The 20,204-nt window shown below is 38.2% G+C and overlaps 1 protein-coding gene across 1 annotated transcript in view; it reads left to right on the forward strand.

The window, feature by feature from the left end:
- The window catches only part of LOC127412005 (golgin subfamily A member 4-like), a 73,396-nt gene that overhangs the window by 12,257 nt on the left and 40,935 nt on the right, over positions 1-20,204 (forward strand). Inside the window, exons 4-10 of the mRNA XM_051648013.1 lie at positions 3,082-3,150; positions 5,324-5,647; positions 10,516-10,563; positions 10,740-10,796; positions 16,542-16,640; positions 16,714-16,855; positions 16,983-17,179. Of these exons, the coding sequence (XP_051503973.1) occupies positions 3,082-3,150; positions 5,324-5,647; positions 10,516-10,563; positions 10,740-10,796; positions 16,542-16,640; positions 16,714-16,855; positions 16,983-17,179 (936 nt within the window). The remainder of the gene's footprint in view (positions 1-3,081; positions 3,151-5,323; positions 5,648-10,515; positions 10,564-10,739; positions 10,797-16,541; positions 16,641-16,713; positions 16,856-16,982; positions 17,180-20,204) is intronic.

Below are 20,204 nucleotides of genomic sequence, written 5' to 3' on the forward strand. Positions count from 1 at the left end.
GCTCAGGTTTACAATTAGGCCACTTTAAATGATTACAATTTGTTCTTTGCACAACAGTTATTGCATTTGTTAAGACAGTCGAGGTTCAACTTAATATCTCCAGATACAGATAATCCCTCAACACACACCTCAGCTGACATACAGTTCCACCAATCAGCTGAAACATATTTCATCATGTGATTTGGTTTATTATTGGCCTCATCGTCATGTACATTGAGTAGAAATGGAAAATAGATGTACACAAATTTATGTAAAGGCACTCTCTGCATCCCAGTTCGCAAACTATCCATCCTAAATTGTGTAAATTATCAAGAATTCAGATGTACTAAATTATAGTGTGTTAAAAATAGTATGCCTAATATGCCTGGATGATAAAGATCTATTATTTCAGATTAACTGCAGTTTTAAAATGTATAAACATCACTGTGAGATACTGTATGTCAGCTACTCTTATGTAATCTATGGGCAACACTTCACTATTGTTTAACTGTGAGTTAATCAGCATACTCATGCTAATGGCTCAGTCATGTGTTCATTTAGTCCAGGCCTGAACAGCATCACTTTCTACAAGCCATGTCCTCTCTACGGATAAATAACGTAATAATATTATCATTCAGTGACTTTAATCTGGAAACCCCATTTAACTGTGTGGTAGACCTCAGACAACTAGTTTGCATTGAAGAGGTTTTTCTATTTTGGTATTCCTATTTACAGATTTTTACTTTAATATGGCCAATATATGATATTGTACAGCAAAACTGTCCACATATTAAAATAGTAACAGTAAAATAGTTATTTCCGTGTTTTCAGTTTTATTTTCTCTAAATTCCGTGTTTTTAAGTTTAATTACATTTTATCATTAAAACAAATGTCTAATAAAATTAATTCATAGAATTTTAATCTTAACCGTTCAATAAATGAAAACAGAACTATTACTTTTCAACATACCATTGCATTGTTTTTATTAAATGAAGAGCACAATCAAAAACCCAAAATAAGATTTTTTAAATTATATATATATATATATATATACACAGTATATACACCGATCAGCCACAACATTAAAACCACCTGCCCAAAATTGTGTAGGTCCCCCTCGTGCCACCAAAACAGTGCCAATCCGTATCTCAGAGTAGCATTCTGAAACGCTATTCTTCTCACCACAATTGTACAGAGCGGTTATCTGAGTTACTGTAGACTTTGTCAGTTCGAATCAGTCTGACCATTCTCTGTTGACCTCTCTCATCAACAAGGTGTTTCTGTCCACAGAACTGACGCTCACTGGATGTTTTTTGTTTTTGGCACCATTCTGAGTAAATTCTAGAGACTGTTGTGTGTGAAAATCCCAGGAGATCAGCAGTTACAGAAATACTCAAACCAGCCCATCTGGCACCAACAATCATGCCACGCTCCAAATCACTGAGATCACATTTTTCCCCCATTCTGATGGTTGATGTGAACATTAACTGAAGCTCCTGACCCGTATCTGCATGATTTTATACACTGCACTGCTGCCACATGATTGGCTGATTAGATAATCGCATGGATGATTGTTGGTGCCAGATGGGCTGGTTTGAGTTATATTTATTTATATTTAAGCAATGTCTGAAGCAAGAGTTTAATTTCTGCTTTCATTAATACTGTGATGCTCTACTGTGCAGCACTGTATTTGACTAAATAAATAAATAAAAACTATAATTTTGGGTTTTGGATTATGCTGTGAGGATCAATATAGAAGCTCTTTATTTGATAAAAACAAAATGCAGTGGTATGTTAAAAAGTAATTGTTTTGTTTTCATTTGATTTAAAAATCTATAAATTAATTTGATTAGACAGTTTTTATTAATGATAAAATGTAATGAAACTTTCAAACTCTGAATTCAGAGAAAATAAAATGGAAAACACGGAGTTTGGGAAAAAATAAAATGGAATTTGGAAAAAAATAAAACAGATTTCATAGGGCCCTAGCATGATAGTTAATTCAGTTTTTTATTCCGCGAATCCGTCTGTGTTTTATGCAACGCGGAAAGCATATGGCCCTATAATAGTTTAAGAAATGGCAATTGAAAAACCATTATCAGAGTACAGCAATATTACAGGAAAGTGCATTATTCTTGAAATATGTGGGATATTTACAGCTAAACTTGCTTATTTATTGTGTCAGATATCCACCTGTGGTTTGAGTGTACCTGTTTTAGGTTATTAAAGTGTAAAATGACTATTAATACTGTCTTAATAATTGCCTTACTTGAAATATTTAGATTTCTTTTGGTCTGGAGTGTGTGGAGATAGTCTTCTGTATTTAAAGCAAATGAAAACTGACCATAATTCAACGCGAAACATCTTCATTGTTGTGATGGATTCAATTCGCTTTTTATAATGTTAGTTTTGAACAGACATTCTGAAAAAATAAAAGATTTTTTTCCCGCAGAATATTTGATTTTGACCCAAAAATTTAGAATGCATTGAAACTGCTAGGAAACTTCTTTGTTCTTTGCAATTTACTACAGTGTTTGGACAAAATTATAAATGGAACTTTGGTTTTATGCCTCTCACAGCAAGAAAACAGTATTTGACTTGTCAAATGAGGTTTAGATTTGCTCATTCATTACTCTCCTATTCGTAGTAAAATATATCTCAATGTGAAGTAGAATTTAATGCGATGTATGAGTAACATGACCTCTTGCATTTACCATAGTGTGAACGCTGTGTCCGTGTAAGTCCTGCAGATCTTTTGAATGCCAAACGCACATGCTCTCAGTAACCAGCTCAACTCTAGTGACTTTCAACTGTTTGCTTTGTCTTCATGTCCAGTTGCCAAAGCTGCAAGTAGTGCTGTTGTGTTTAACCTCGTGTACAGTAGTTACACTGTCTACGTTGTATTAACCCCTGTGTTCCTCTGAGTTGCATGAGGGTGGGTTTAACCAGAAGCCCCTGCATTTCTCGAAGCAAAAACTAATGTTGCTGCCAGAGTAATCGGGGTGCAGCACGATGGGCGGGAGGACAACTAACCAGGCCTAGGATTGAACCCTAAGGCACTTTTGTTTTTAAAATCTTCATGTTGCTTTCATTCTCATTCAGAGCATTGTGAAGGCTGCAGGCAGCTCTCCGAGAAGCAGCACGAATGTGGATGGAATCGCCTCTCCTCAGGCAAGTGACGTTTTATTTTTTGGTTGAGTTCTTTAATGTGGAGTAATTACAGGAAAGTGTGCACATCCAAAAAGATGGGTACAGGTGAAGGACACTATGCATCAAAAGTAGGAAAAAGCAAAACAATTGAAAACCTGGAAATATTAGGGAAATTTTAAATGTTGTTTTCCAGGCCTGGAAAAGTCACAGAAATGTATTTGATGAAAATATATTTTCTAGTTTTTCCTTTGCTTTAAAATATTTCATGAGCTTGAAAGTGCTCTTGTGAAGAATAAAACATGCTTACAAGCCATAGTGATGCTAGATTTGTCAGTGAATCGTTTAGTCTGTTCATTGTCAGTGGTTCACAGGGTGGGAGCCCTGTATATGATATTATTGTTCCAATTATTCCAAAGGCATCAAAACATTGCTTTGTTGAAATTAAATTTGATGCAGTAATTTAATAAAGTTTGAAATATATATATATATATTTTTTTTTCTTTTTCTCCCCAATTTGGAATGTCCTCGTGGTATGGCGTAGTGACTCTCCTCAATCCGGGTGGCAGAGGACGAATCTCAGTTGCCTCCGCGTCTGAGACCGTCAGTCCGCGCATCTTATCACGTGGCTTGTTGATCGCGTTACCGTGGAGACATAGCGTGTGTGGAGGCTTCACGCTATTCTCCGCGGCATCCACACACAACTCATCACACGCCCCACCGAGAGCAAACCACATTATAGCAACCACGAGGAGGTTACCCCATGTGACTCTACCCTCCATAGCAACCGGGCCAATTTGGTTGCTTAGGAGACCTAGCTGGAGTCCCTCAGCACACCCTGGATTCGAACTCGCGACTCCAGGGGTGGTAGTCAACGTCTTTACTAGCTGAGCTACCCAGACCCCCACATTTACAAAAATGTAATTTGAAACATTTATGAACTGTTAAAAGTGGACCAAAGGCCTGTACACACTATGTCTGAAGCGACTCGTTGTGAAATGTTCTGAAGTTGAAAGATAATCAAGTCTTAATGGTCGGTTAGTTTCTTTTGAAAAAATCAGCCAATGCTTCAAAGAAAAGTTGGCTTATCGCAGTGCAAAATTTTAAACTTGTTTGAGTTGTGTTTTAAAATCTTGGTGTGAATAGACCTTAAGGGGGTTGCACACCAGACATGACAGGCGGACAACATACAGCATTCTTCAATTCGAAACCATTTTTTTTTTCTATGAATGTAAGCACACCATCGCTGCCGTCTGGCATCCATCAACGCACAAGTCTTTGGAGGATACCCAAAATTCTTTTGCATCACTCATATAGTTTTCCATTATTTTTAGGTCACATTTATCGAATAGCCTGTTTGATTGATGTTCCCAATCAGGCTTGCTAGCTAACCTTAGCTTGCTAAATAGATAGTTACTATGTATTCTGTACTTCAGGTGTTACATAGATCCTGATGTGTTTCAGGTGATCCAATCACAAGTGGTCAGCGCTAAATACTGGGGTAAACGGGGTCTAAAAAAATTTTGCGATCAGATTACAAAAACCACATACGGAGGCAGTCAAAAATGCTTGTGACCACATCGCATTTGAAATGTAAATGCTAATCTGTCCTGAATGCATCCCGGACAGAGCAGCGAACACCACCCTTCACCTGTCAATCAACCGCTGCACTAAAACTAGAATTTTAAACTTCGCCGGTTATGTGTGGATTTAAAAGGAAATAACCGTCCGATCGGATATTTAAAAAAAAATGTATATACATATATACTTGTACAAGATCCTCTTCAGTTTGTCTGAAATCAACATGCAATGACAAGGATGAGAAGCACACACATCTGAAGCTCAGTTAATACAGGTACTGCTCTAAGATAATGGAGAAGTCTACTCAATATGTTGCATTTGTGCTTAGATGAAATTTCAGCTGCATCTGGGAGATACAGTGTGCCATTTGTTTCACGTTTTCTTTGTCTTTAATGACTCAACCGCATAGTTCGCCTATGCCTTGAAACAGCCCTGGCGATACCAGTGCTTTGTTCTACATGTGATGTGATGCACCGTAGCACTTCTGGTCTGGTGTGCAACACTCTTTAACAGATTCAAGATTGTAACTTTTAAACTATTTATTTCAGTCTTCTGGTTGTTTTTCCAATTATCATTTAATGTCTATTTAAATGCTTGTAAACTCTTTCTCCTGCAGAAAGAGGAGTCCCAGTCTCTTGCACAGAAGCTGCAGCAGAAGGTTTCCTCAGTGGAGTCTTTGCTTCGGGGTTCGGGTCGCGTTGAAGGGCTGTTCCGCTCCGGCTCGCGGGACAGTCTCGTCAGAAGCTCCTCGAGAGAATCCCTTACTCTTATGGGAGAGAATGAAGCGCCACCCACATCGATGTACGATCCCCCTTCAGACGTCGAGAGTGAGGCTGAGGACTCTCCAGGCAGTGTTGAGGGTCTGTCGAAAGAACAGCTCTTAAACCGCCTGCACAGGGTGGAAAGAAGCCTCGGCAATTACAGAGGGAAATACTCTGAGGTGAGCGGGTGAGAGTAGAGGATGCTGCAACCACAAGTGCAAGGGTTTTTGCATCAAAATGTTTTATCACAAACTATATATTTACAACTATACAGTAATACAAATAAATATATATATTTTTTGGTGGCACAAAACACAATTTACCAGCTAGACAAATGGAACTGGAATTGAAACTTCTCGGCTTAGAAATGTACTTTCAGGTAAATAAATATTTGGATTAACCATACATTTAAATCTAGTAATTATATATAGTCACTAAAAAGATCTCTGGTATGGAAGGCTACTTCCAAAATTTGAAATTGGGCAAAGAACTGCATCAACACATGTGATATGTAGACATTAAGTTGAAAAAGCCCAGAATATTCATAGGCGCCCAATAAAATCTGTTTTATTAACTTTTTTCCCCAAGTAGCATTCATTCTAAAACACATAGTACATGCAGACTGTGTATTTATGTAATTAAATCACATCCTTTGCATCCATATCGCAATCTGATTTGTGTTAAATTCTGCATTTTACTCACAATTCCATTTTTATGCCTCAGTTCCTCCATTCTGTCACTGAAATCATAGGGCCCTACTTTAAAATGAAGCTCTACAAATAACCAGAAATAATGGATATTTGTATGGATGCATGCCTATAATCTTCAGCAAACTGTTGTTTATCTTTTTTGCACACCAAATTGAAAGCCAATTATTTTTTGCGTGTGTAACAAGTGTGTTGATATTGAAAGTTTCATTCAGCACCAGTGAATGTGCAATGAGCTTGCAACAGAAGAATGGAGTATTGCATTAACATTTATTATGTCTATGCTCTTTAAGACAGGTCTCTTCTGGGCCAGTTTAATAAGATTTTAATGATGTATGTTGGAGACTGATGCGTCAAATGCAATTATACAGTTGCTTCAACAGTTACATTACATTTACATTTAATCATTTGGCAGACGGTTTTATCCAAAGCGACTTGCAAAAGAGGAATAATACATCATAAGCGATTCATCTTAAGAAGACAGTGGTATGAAAAGTGCTGCATTACAAAGTTTCACTAGCATCAGAATAGTAGTATCTGAGACAGATAAGAGTGCAACAGGGATATATATATATATATATATATATATATACACGTTGGAAAAAGATAAATACCTTGCTGACATTACGTCCCAGAAGTATCCCAGAAAATGCAAAGTACACTTCCAAAACCATCCAGAATGAAGTGATTGAAATTTTGGCATCCATAAAACAGAAATATGACACTGCTGATTCAGCTGCATTCTGTTTAAAAAGTGATGGCACAAGGGATCGGTGCAACATTGAATATGTGTCTGTTGTAATCGGCTTTGTGTGCAATGGTGTGCCAGAGGAACATCTCATTGGCTTGTTAGAACTACAGCAGCTTGATGCAGATTACATCACCACCGAAATATTAAGACACTTGTCTCGTACAGGATTCAGTTCTGACAATATACTGAACCAGTGTTATGATGGAGCATCAGTGATGAGTGGGGTGCGAGGCGGTGTTCATTCTTTATTGCAAAAAAGGTTGGGCAGGCATATCCCCTACATCCACTGCTATAACCACCAGCTTCACCTCTCCATCATACATGCAATTCAAAGTGAAACTTGTGCCAAAAGATTCTTTGACTTGTCAGGCGCCCTGTACTCTTTCAGGCATCATTTTGTCTGTCAGAGGTACAGTTGCCCATATCTCAAGAGGTTGTTAGAAATCCGCTGGACAAGTCATTTTGAAGTTACCAAATGTGTTGTGGAGAGCGAGGAAGTCATTCTTGACATTCTTTCCAAGGTTTCCGATGATAACAATGCCTCGGCTGACCTTGCAAAAGAAGCTTCTGGGCTTCTCTCTCAGCTGAAGTGACGCCATTTTTTTGAAGTTGGCAAATTTCTGATTCATCTTCTTGCCATTTTGAAACCAGCCAATGCCATCCTACAGTCTCACCATGTTGATTTGTGCAGTGCAGCTGAAGTACTGCAGGTATCTCTTAGTGCACTGAGAAATCTCAGAGGAAATGACAGTCAATTGCTGCAGTACTGCACTGGCATGTCTACTGATCACCAAAACGTCTAAGGACTATTAATCCCTTCTATGCTGACTCTTTCATTTTATCACCTATAGGGCAAGAAGGGCAGTCAGGCTCTGAATGTTCCACTGAAGCTCTAAGGCGACTGATGTTAAACATTGTTGATACAGCTGTATCAGAGATGGAAAACAGGTTTTCCACAAAGAATTTAGAGCTGATGCAAGCCCTCTCATGTTTGATGCCAAAATCCAACACATTTCTTGACATTCAGCTGCTTGAGCCTTTCTGTAGTCTTGCAGGGGTTGCAAAAAGTGAGCTGCATAGTGAAATTCTTGTTGTCAGGCCAATGCTGACCAAAAAGCTTCCAACTGATGCTGACTGTTCGGCTGTTTGCAAACTCTTGCTGGAATACAAAGATGCATTTCCAGGTCTTCATAAACTGTATGTGTCTGCCCAGGTCATGGGCGTTTCTACTGCTTCATGTGAGAGCTCATTCTCCACTCTGGCAAGAATTTTTACACTCGCATGGATGAGTTTGTGATTGAATTTTCTAAAACAAGCAGAAAGCTAATGTTGTAAATATTATAGTAGTGATATCATAGTTCAGTTCACATTCTCGGACCTGCACCTGTTGTGATAAAATCTACAGTTACTAAATTGTTACAAAATCTGTTATAGAGGACAATAAAATAATATAAATAAATAAAATAAATAGATAAAAAATATATAAAAAAGTTCGTCAAGACAAACATGATGTTGGCTTGAGAAAGCCTGGCCAATATTTTTAAAAGCTTAAAGTTTGAAAGTTAAGTTTAAGGATGTACAGGTGCATCTCAATAAATTAGAATGTCGTGGAAAAGTTCATTTATTTCAGTAATTCAACTCAAATTGTGAAACTCGTGTATTAAATAAATTCAATGCACACAGACTGAAGTAGTTTAAGTCTTTGGTTCTTTTAATTGTGATGATTTTGGCTCACATTTAACAAAAACCCACCAATTCACTATCTCAAAAAATTAGAATATGGTGACATGCCAATCAGCTAATCAACTCAAAACACCTGCAAAGGTTTCCTGAGCCTTCAAAATGGTCTCTCAGTTTGGTTCACTAGGCTACACAATCATGGGGAAGACTGCTGATCTGACAGTTGTCCAGAAGACAATCATTGACACCCTTCACAAGGAGGGTAAGCCACAAACATTCATTGCCAAAGAAGCTGGCTGTTCACAGAGTGCTGTATCCAAGCATGTTAACAGAAAGTTGGGTGGAAGAAAAAGATGCACAACCAACCGAGAGAACCGCAGCCTTATGAGGATTGTCAAGCAAAATCGATTCAAGAATTTGGGTGAACTTCACAAGGAATGGACTGAGGCTGGGGTCAAGGCATCAAGAGCCACCACACACAGACGTGTCAAGGAATTTGGCTACAGTTGTCGTATTCCTCTTGTTAAGCCACTCCTGAACCACAGACAACGTCAGAGGCGTCTTACCTGGGCTAAGGAGAAGAAGAACTGGACTGTTGCCCAGAGGTCCAAAGTCCTCTTTTCAGATGAGAGCAAGTTTTGTATTTCATTTGGAAACCAAGGTCCTAGAGTCTGGAGGAAGGGTGGAGAAGCTCATAGCCCAAGTTGCTTGAAGTCCAGTGTTAAGTTTCCACAGTCTGTGATGATTTGGGGTGCAATGTCATCTGCTGGTGTTGGTCCATTGTGTTTTTTGAAAACCAAAGTCACTGCACCCGTTTACCAAGAAATTTTGGAGCACTTCATGCTTCCTTCTGCTGACCAGCTTTTTAAAGATGCTGATTTCATTTTCCAGCAGGATTTGGCACCTGCCCACACTGCCAAAAGCACCAAAAGTTGGTTAAATGACCATGGTGTTGGTGTGCTTGACTGGCCAGCAAACTCACCAGACCTGAACCCCATAGAGAATCTATGGGGTATTGTCAAGAGGAAAATGAGAAACAAGAGACCAAAAAATGCAGATGAGCTGAAGGCCACTGTCAAAGAAACCTGGGACTTCCATAACACCTCAGCAGTGCCACAAACTGATCACCTCCATGCCACGCCGAATAGAGGCAGTAATTAAAGCAAAAGGAGCCCCTACCAAGTATTGAGTACATATACAGTAAATGAACATACTTTCCAGAAGGCCAACAATTCACTAAAAATTTTTTTTTTTTTATTGGTCTTCTGATGTATTCTAATTTGTTGAGATAGTGAATTGGTGGGTTTTTGTTAAATGTGAGCCTAAATCATCACAATTAAAAGAACCAAAGACTTAAACTACTTCAGTCTGTGTGCAATGAATTTATTTAATACACGAGTTTCACAATTTGAGTTGAATTATTGAAATAAATGAACTTTTCCACGACATTCTAATTTATTGAGATGCACCTGTATGTCTTCAGAAGCGATACGATAGGTTTGGGTGAGAAACGGATAAATATTTAAGTCCTTTTTTACATTTTGATTCTTACCCACACCTATAATGATGCTTCTGAAGACATGATTTAAACCACTGGTGTCTAATGGATTACTTTTATGCTGCCTTTTATGTGCTTTTTTTTTTGCTTCAAAGTTCTGGCCTCCATTCACTTGCATTGATTGGTCTAGAACTGAAATATTTTTCAAAAAATCTTCATTTGTGTTCAGCAGAAGAAAGAAAGTCATACACATCTGGGATGACATAAGAGGGAGAAAATGAGAGAAATGTACATATTGGGTGAACTATTCCTTTAAAATACAAAGTAGAGCACAAAGCAGCGTGTTTCACAGATTATAAAAGTTTTCACAAACATAATCCTAGATAATAATCTCTATCCTCTCTCCTTCAGTTGGTCACAGCGTACCGAACAGTACAGCGAGATAAAGAGAAAACTCAGGTAACTTCATATTCAGTCTATGGAGCAAAATAAATGAATGTTTCCATGCAGCTTGAGGGAAGTTTCCTTAATGTTTTCCCTTAAATTAGCTGCTGTGTTTCTGTTGTGTGGTATGAAATTAATAATAGACTGTCTGACATCTCTGTCTGTTTCTCATTTATTTGTGTTTCTTTCAGGTCATCCTCAGTCAGAGTCAAGATAAAGCCTTGAGAAGAATAGGAGAGCTCAGAGAGGTGCGTCTTAAATCCCTCATGTTTTCTCACTGTTTTCTGACTCTTCATCATGCACACAAATGAATTCTTCTTACATGCTGTACTGTGGATGTCTCTGTTACTCCTTACTTGACACAGTGTACTTAAAGGCAACCTGAAACAGCATTCCTAATGAAGCTAGCTTCCGTAATGTGATGTCCTTCTGAGTAAAACAGAATATTAAGTGTGAGATCATGTTGGGAGGGACTTTATTTTGTTAAGGATATGATTGGAATGTGAAAAGTTATGGAATTATTAGTGGCGTTTGCACAGGCAAGCATGATGATTACTATTTGCCTATAAATTGGATAAGTGATTTGAACAAACTAACTCTTAAGTATTAAACTTCAGCATTTTACTCGTTCCACACCATTTGTGCTACAGACATGAATTATTCCTTGAGGTGTGATATTATATTTGTAAACAGACTTACGATTTTTGCCTGGCAGGGAAAAAATCCCATAGATTTACATCGGAGGAGTGACTCTAGCCATATCTAGGGACCAGAATATTGTACCGTTAAATAGATATAAAATTTTAAAATACAGTGATTAAGAGTAAAACATAATGGTTTCTCTTTCTTTCTGATATTGCATATTGAAAACTTTGTGTTTTAGTGCCGGGACAATAGATTATGTTGAATTATGTTTTTTTAATTCCCGAAAGAATGTTATTATCTCCCACCGTGGGGCTTTAAGAAAGAAAAAGTTCAAATTGACTGAACTTTTAATAAACTCTGCAAACTTCTTTGTTTTCAAAAACACAGCTTTAATATAGTAATTTTAGCTTTTTTTGTTAGTTTATGGCATTAATTATGACATTAATATTTATGTATTTTGGCCTTATTTTAGTGTCATGTAAATCACTGTAATTGTGTTTGGGTGATGATGCACAATAACTTGCTCAATGTTCATTTACACCATAACAAAACCAATATCCACATAATTTATCTGAACTTCAGGTTGTTTCTTTTAAAAGATAAATAGCTTGAACGCATGAGAATAGAACTCTTTGTGACATCATTAGTGTCTTAGGTTCTAAGACATCCTAAGTTACTAAGCAACAAAAATACAACGTTGGCAGTCTATAGAAAAAGCAGAATCCATCACTTTGTTTCAGTTGATTTGATTGCTGCCTGTTCATTGTGACTGATACAGCTATTAAGTAGTATAAAGCTATTTTTATTAGCATTCTGTTTGTACGGACCACCAAAATGGCTTCATCTTACAAACGTGTCTATAGAAAAAGAGACTTGAAAGGAGCACTGCTTGTGGGTGACTTTCAAGCTGAGGTGGACAAAAAGCTGTTGTTCGCAACATTTTTTCCATTTGGTACCATCAGCTTTCTGCGAGTTTGCAGAGACAGGGTGACTTACCATGCTCTTGGCTATGGTTATGTCACCTTTGCATACTTCGGCAATGCAGCGAAGGCCCTGAACACGCTGTCTGGAGAAGGTCTCCTGGGCAGACCACTGCAAATAATGTGGGCTCAGTGCGATGCCACTTTGCTGAGAGGTGGAATCTGCAATGTCAAGGAGCCTCAGACGAAGCACCAGGTGCAGCGAAAGCCCAGGTTTCAACATCCTGAGAAGAAGGACAAGAGAAGCTGTCACACAGGTGTAAGTCTTTATGTCTCAAACATCCCATACAGCTTGGGTAGCTAGCATCTCCGCAGGCTTTTCTCACGATTTGGAACCATCATCAGTGCCTCCGTGATGATGCAGAACAGGCGCAGCAAGGGGTTTGGATTTGCGGCCTTCTCCACTCCTGAAGCTGCTATGAAGGCTTTGTCCGCAATGAACGGCCATGTTGTTGGCAGCAGGCCATTGAGTGTCACTCTGTCCCAAAGTGCAGCAAAGACTGATTAGTGTGAGCACCAGGACAGCTCTGACACATCTTCGGACGTTGTCGTTGAAAAGACTCAGGAGTACATTGAAGTGGCAGTTCATGATATTGCCCCTGAATTACCTGCCAGCTCTGAAACGACACTGCCTGTTCTGCAGCCCAAGCCATCTGCTCTGGTTCCTGGGAATTTTATGGCTGCCATTCCAAAGGTTACCACCAACCAGCTTGCCAGGCTCCAGCCGAGTAGATGATGGGATGTGTTGGGTCTCCTGCCTCAAGGTGTGAGTTTCCACCTAGTCCTCTCTGCCACCCTTCTGGACACGGTGAAGTTTTAAATTTCCCGGATGACTGTTATGCTGACTAACCAGCCTGCTCTGCCTCCTGGAAATCGTATGGTCACTACTATTCCCCAGGTGAACAGCTGCATTAGTGTCTACCTCACCAACCAGTTTGCCAGGCTTCAATCGAGTCCTCGACAGAATGCGGTGGGTCTCCTACCTCAGGGTGCAATTCTCCACCTAGTCGTCTCTGCCACCCTACTGGGCATGGTGAAGTTTGAAATTCCCTGGATGCCTGTCTTCCACTCCAACCAACCTGCTGGGAATTTTATGGCCACTAAGATTCCCATGTTAAGCAGCTGCGTTAGTGTCTGCCTCACCAACCAGCTTGCCAGGCTCCAGCCGAGTCGACGAGGTGATATTTGGGTCTCCTGGCTCAGGATGTGAGTTTCCACCTTATTCTCTCTGCCACCCTACTGGACATGGGGAAGTTTGAAATTCCCCAGATGCCTGTTATGCAGCCCAACCAGCCTGCTCTACCTCCTGGAATTGGTATGGCCACTACTATTCCCCAGGTGAAAAGCTGCTTTAATGTCTGCCCCACTAACCAGCTTGACAAGCCCAACAGAGTCCCCGACTAAATGTGTTTGATGTCCTGCCTCAAGAGTCCGAGATTTTTCCTTGTGATCTCAGCCACCTTACTAAACAATGTGGTGTTCGAGAGTCCACAGATGCCTGACTTGTACCTCAACCAGCCTGCATTCCTTCCTGGGAAATTTATGGTGACGAAAGTTTACAGATTAATAGCTGTGTTAATGTCTGCTGCACTAACCAGCTTACTAGGCGGGATGCACTGGGTGTCCCCCTGAGGGTGGCAGTCTCTGCCATGTCATCTCTGCCACCCTACTGGTCATCCTGAATTTTGAAATCCCACGGATGCTGCTGTCTCCTGTGCCACTTGACCTGAAGATGAATGGGGCTGTATTGAATAGCAAGTCCCATCAGACCAGTGTGGTTGCCAAGATGTCATGCAAATCCATGGTGATTATGAAGAGTGTTGGCAACTCCTTAGTATCAATTATTCAGCATCAGGCCATCCAAGATGAGGATGTGTTTCCTCAACGTAAGCACCTCTGTGAAAAGGGATAATTTTCTATCCATTCCAGAGTGGAACTTCAATAAATTGCCCTTGAAGGTCTCTGCGTTGTTCTGTCTTTTCTGAGTGCTGAAGTAAAACAATTAATGTTAATTCACACATCTGATTCTGACTCCAATTTTATATTAATCTGACTCCAGTTTTAAGTTTACCTCTAATTTATATTTAAGCTCTAATTAATTTCTGATCATTCTTTTAATTTAAAATTTTTATGTTATCGATTACTCTAAATCCTCTTCTATTCATTGTCCTTTCGATCTTTGGAGACTTACGCCGGCCGTTATTAAATTACGTAAACCTCCCGAAAATGGATAGCCAGTTCCGTTCTTAGTCAGCGGTTGTAGGGTTAACAAATATCGTCTGGTTTGGCTTGTCTCATAACCAGACGATATTGCCGCTTAGTCACGTACATACAACTTGCTAGGACGGGCGGTGAGCAGTGACTGAGAGTCTTTAAATGGCTTTCTCCTACCCGGTTGTCCTGAGTGGTTTCTCCTATATTAAAGCTCCAGTATGGTCTACCCTGGTTTAATGAAATTCAAATTCTACCCGGCTGTCCTAGGTGGTTGTCCTACCTGGTTGTCCTGAGTGGTTTAAATTCAAACTGAGATTCTTTAAATGGCTTCCTCCTATATTAAAGCTCCAGTAATTATATAAATGATTTCGGAGGAATTCAGAATAAATCAAATAATAACAATTTATTTGTCAGATAGGATATAAAACATTGTTGCAGAAATTCAAATCAAAGCCAATTTCACATGATCAGAATAAACAAGCATTACTAAAAATATAAGACAAGTCAAAGAAACATACCTGACAAAACTACAAGCACGGTACAGCATGGGAGATCTGATTACAGATTCCTGGTGAATACGACTACACACATCAATTGTGCGGGAGATCTGCTTACAGATTCCCCGAGCTTCCTGCCAACTTTCCTTAAATATCTAGACAGAATAAACATTGTGTACCAAATGGTATTATCCTTTGAACAATGAGAATTTGGGGGTGAATGGGTTCTTGACTTCCTGGGGTTTAACCTCCAGAATTATGCAGTATTTGGCAAAAATTGTATAACTTTGTTACCATTAGTTTTATCAACATGGGAAAGAGACCACTATACCAGTCGAATAGAGACCTCTTAAATGATATCAAACACATACAGTTGCATTCTTTGTTTTCATGGTATTTGTTATATTTTTACACATAAATCTTATGTCTTTGTGTTGGTCCAGAGCTGTTGAAGGGGAGAAGGGGGAGAGAGAAGGGGGGGCAGCAAGGTGATTTGCAATTTATCACACGTGGTGATATTCAGGTGTAGAGTTGAGCTTTTGTGAGAGAGTTTTATGACGTTGGTTCTCACAGAGCCTTTTAGGTGTAGACATTCCGGTGCCAGCCTTACACCTCCTTCCAGTAAAGCAGGGCTATTTAACTTCATCAACAAATGGGCCAGATGGAAAAATTATTTGGGGCATGTTGGCCAAACCAGAATATTTTGCCAACGATAAGTTAATCTACAGATATTGTGTTATAGTTGGCCTATAATATTTGTTCACTACATAAATAAAACATCTGTGCTTATAGCTTCAATTTTTTTATCATGAGAAATATTTCCACCTATCAGATATTTCTGAAAAAAAAAAAAATATATATATATATATATATATAAAATACAGGTAACTTGAGAAAAAAAAAAAAAGAAAAGAAAACAATCAGCTAAAAAGTGTTTTAAAAATTGGTCCATAAACAGTTTAGTGTAAACATAAAAAATTGTGGCATTGAACCGAATGTGACAATTTACATAAGAATTGTTTACGAGCAAAATACACAGACATTTATAACATGCATGTTTCATAAATGAGGCCAAATGTGTGTGGATAGTTGCAGATATTTTCCTGTTGGAAGATATTGCTAAAAGAGGCTTACGATTGAAACTGTGTTTTGGAACATGGTAGCTGGTTTTTAGCTGATCCAAGCTCTTCATTAGCTGTTTTAAGTAGTTAACTACCAGCTCGTGGAGACCTAGTGTAGTTGGTAAACTATCTTGGACCAGCAATGAACCACCTAGTAATGCCCAATCAACTACCCAGAGCACCCTAGCAACTGAATAGCAATAAAAATTGAACACCTTAGCAACCACATAGCAATGACCTAACAGCTACCCACAACACCTGAGCATCGTGCTTGTAACTTTTGCAGAGTTGGGAACCACTCATATTTTCTTCAGAATATTTGTTGTTTAATATTATTTTTTCTTTGGCTGCATCACCTTAATTGTGTCAGTAGAAAAGTCCTTTCATAGGCAGAGAAAGTTCCTACATTTTGATGAAAAATGGATGAAACCAAACATTTTTTGTCCATTAGAATAATGTGCAAAATGTGATGGATTGTGCAATATAAGAATTGTTTATTTATGTACATGTCGGACAACCTTATGTCAATTTTTTAGGAGCTACAAATGGACCAGCAGACCAAGAAACACTTGCAAGAGGAATTTGATGCTGCTCTTGAGGAGAAAGACCAGATGATCACTGTGCTTCAGACACAAGTATGTGTTTGTATGTGTTGTGTATTGCCTACTGTATGTTATCAGTGATAATACTGAAGCGGTTTGTTGTCAGGTGTCTCTCTTGAAGAAACGAATCCAGGCGTCTGGAAGTGTGGTATCTTCGGAGGTCGAGACCTCTCAGTCCACAGATGCAGTTGACGCAACCTCCGACTTTCAGAGTCCCTCAAAAGACAACAGCTCGACGGTTAACACAGGTATTTTTAGTCCAAACTTCACTTTAGTCCAAAAATCTTACTGGCCATTAAACTGTATTTGGGGGAACAGAACATTTAAATTGTAAGCAGTGCCATACATAATCCATTTGTTTTTGTGTGTGTCCAGCAGAGGGCGATGCTGAACCAGGCAGCGTGGTGGACGTTGAGGTTTTACAGAAGCGAATCAAGAGGCAAGAGAGTCTCCTGCAGAGATGTAAGGAGAAGATTCGCTCCAGTAAAGAACGCTCAGCACAGCTGGCCAGCGAGAATGATGTTTTACAGCAGCAGCTGCAGGAGAGACTGCAAGAGCTTGAGAAAATAAAGGTATATACACACTGAAAACATCAGATAAAACCGAAGAACATGTAGAACTTAAACAAGACGTCTTTTTGGGTTAGTGAAGTTTTAAAGTGGTGCTTTGTTGATCCACGTTTGGGTCAGGTATTTATTAGTTTGTGTTTATTAGATGCGTTTGTTGAGAATAAGTCTGGACTGATAACTGCAAGGTTGCAGGTTCTGGTCCTGGAGGTATCCCCATAATGCTCTTGAGTAAGACACATCACTGTAGGTTACACTTGTCCCTGAAAATGGCACTGATATGTGTGACCCACAAGTAACATGTTATCATGCCTAGTCATGTGACAAATCAGAGGATCTGATCTGTTTATTTTTTTTTACTTTATTCTTTTTGTTTCATTCTGTTCATGTCTTTCATTCTTTTGTCGTTCAGTCCAGGGGCGTTTCTAGGACTTGAGGAGGTTCGGGGCTTTGGGGGGGTCACATGAATTTCAAACAAAATGTAGCAATATTATTGCTTAGCCTACATTTAAAATTACATTCGGGGCTACAGTCAAAACATTCGGGGCAGAAGCCCCGGAAAAATGACCTGGCGACTCCGATGATTCAGTCATTTCGTTTATTTTCTATTCTATTGTTTTATTTTGTTCTATTTTTTCTTTTCTGTTTTATTCTGTTTTGTTTTATCCTGTCTATTCAGTTGTTATTTTTTGTTCTTTAGTTTTTCTGTTCTATTATTTTCTTTTCTGTTCTTTTCTATTCTATTTTTTGTTTTGACCTATTTAATTCTATTCTATATTTCTGTTCTGTTCTTTGGTTTTTCTGTTATTTTTTGTTGTTCTTTTTATTTTTCTAATTAGTTTTCTGTTCTGTAATTTTCTATTTGATTGTTTTGTTATTTTCTATTATTTTCCTTTCTATTCTATTATTTTTTAGTTTTGTCCTGTTGTATTTTTCTGTTCTTTTCTGTTCTTTTTTTATTATTTTCTATTCTGTTTTCTGCTCTGTTTTATTTTCTGTTCTATTTTATTTTTGTTTTTGTCCTATTTAATTCTATTTAATATTTCTGTTCTGTTCTTTTGTTTTTCTTTAGTTTTCTGTTATTTTCTGTTGTTCTATTCTATTTCTCTAATTTGTTTTCTGTTCTGTAATTTTCTATTCTATTGTTTTGTTCTTTCCTATTATTTACTTTTCTGTTTTATTCTATTCTTTATTTGTTTTGTCCTGTTCTATTCTATTTTTCTGATGTTCTTTTGTTTTTCTGTATTTTCTGTTCTATTCTATTCAATACTGTTTTGTTTTGTCCTATTTTATTTTTCTGTTCTGTTCTTTTCTATTATTTTTTATTCTCTAGTTTTTTCTATTTTTTATCTGTTCTGTTCTGTTTTTTTGTTTTGTCCTGCCCTATATGTTTTTTTTCTGTTTTTTTTTTCTATAATTTTCTCTTCTGTTGTTTTGATCTTTTCTATTATTTTCTTTTCTGTTTTATTCTATTGTTTTTGTTTTGTCCCTATTCTGTTTTTCTGCTGTTCTTTTTTTGTTCTGTTTTTTTCTATTATTCTGTTCTATTCTATTTTTATTTTGCCCTATTCTATTTTCTGTTGTTCTGTTGTTCTGTTCTTTTCTGTTATTTTCTATTCTGTTGTTCTGTTCTTTTGTTGTTGTTTTCTGTTCTATTCTATAATTTTTGTATTTGTTCTGTTCTTTTCAATTTTTTTTTTCTGTTTTATTCTATTCCATTGTTTTGTTTTGTCATGTGCTGTCATATTTTATTCTATTCAATGTAAACATGCCCCTGTGTTATTTGTTGGCATTGTGTGGTGATGAGAATGGAGATGTACATGTGCTGGTATATTGGGTGTGTGTTGAAGAGGGTTGCGGGTGGAGGGCTGTGACTGTGTTTCCTGTAGATGTGATGAATTTGTGTTATATGTGGGAAAAGCTCTCCGCAGGGACAGAGAGAGCAGAGGTTAACAGCTCACCCCTCCCTGCTTTAAACAGACACACATTACAGCTCATCTGTACCTGCTCTCACACTAGCACTAAAACACACCAGCTGATCCTCAACTCGCCATGAATTACTCTTCTGCAGTCTTTTGGTTTGCTTAAACACTAAATAATTTTAGATTTATGGTAAACAGCTTTGCATCAAAGAAAACTACTTAAGTAAAGCCTGTGCAAAACTCGCCGAAGTTTAATACTTAGGAAAAGGGGGTTTGTATGAGCAGAAACAGTAATACGTATTCTAATTAATTACATTTTCTTTTCTTTTATCCACAATTCCACACTTACTCTATACTGCTTCAGTCTATAATTTATTCATTTTGAGTTGTGTGTGTCGAACTGACCAGTACAGAGAAACAGGAAGTGGAGTGACCACTGTTGTATCCCAAAGGCGAGGTCGCCACAACCACAGGCGGCTGTCCTGAGCTGTAATTGAGGTTTGATTGTTGGTTCTCTTGGTCTGGTCTGAAGACTCCACAGGCTGCTGTAATGTGGATGGACCAGAATTGTGTATGTTTTATAAACGAGATAATGTCTGTGTTGCACAGATTGATTTGCAAGTTGAGGTCAAGGTTGATGTTTTAATTGAATTGCTTGTGCTTGAAATTTACATGTGATGGTCTGAATGCACATTAGCTCTTACTTAAACATGGTAAAAGTATACTATTATAAAACAGAGCCAAAAGCAGTTTTTTAAAAGAAAGCAGTGTTGAGTAAATAGTTATATTTAGAATAATAATTCCGGCAAGTAAAATAGTTCATTAGTCTGACATTAGGATGTTTATGGTTGTGAATCAACTTTATTGTGCATTAATAAATTCAATTGATGTGCAGTAACAGGTACGTGTATATTGAGTATATTACAATGGCTTGAAACACAGCTATCAGATTTTAGAGCCAGGATTAGGAAATTTATAACATGGCATGTGTGTTGTTTCTTGTTACCCTTTATATTATGTGGACATCCAACTTAGGCACAATCTTTGTTTGAAATCCTTGTGCTGTGTTCATTTGTGCTAACACGGGTCAAAAATGACCGGCCCAGGGG

This window comes from Myxocyprinus asiaticus, chromosome 21, assembly GCF_019703515.2.
Source record: "Myxocyprinus asiaticus isolate MX2 ecotype Aquarium Trade chromosome 21, UBuf_Myxa_2, whole genome shotgun sequence".
NCBI lineage: Eukaryota > Metazoa > Chordata > Actinopteri > Cypriniformes > Catostomidae > Myxocyprinus > Myxocyprinus asiaticus.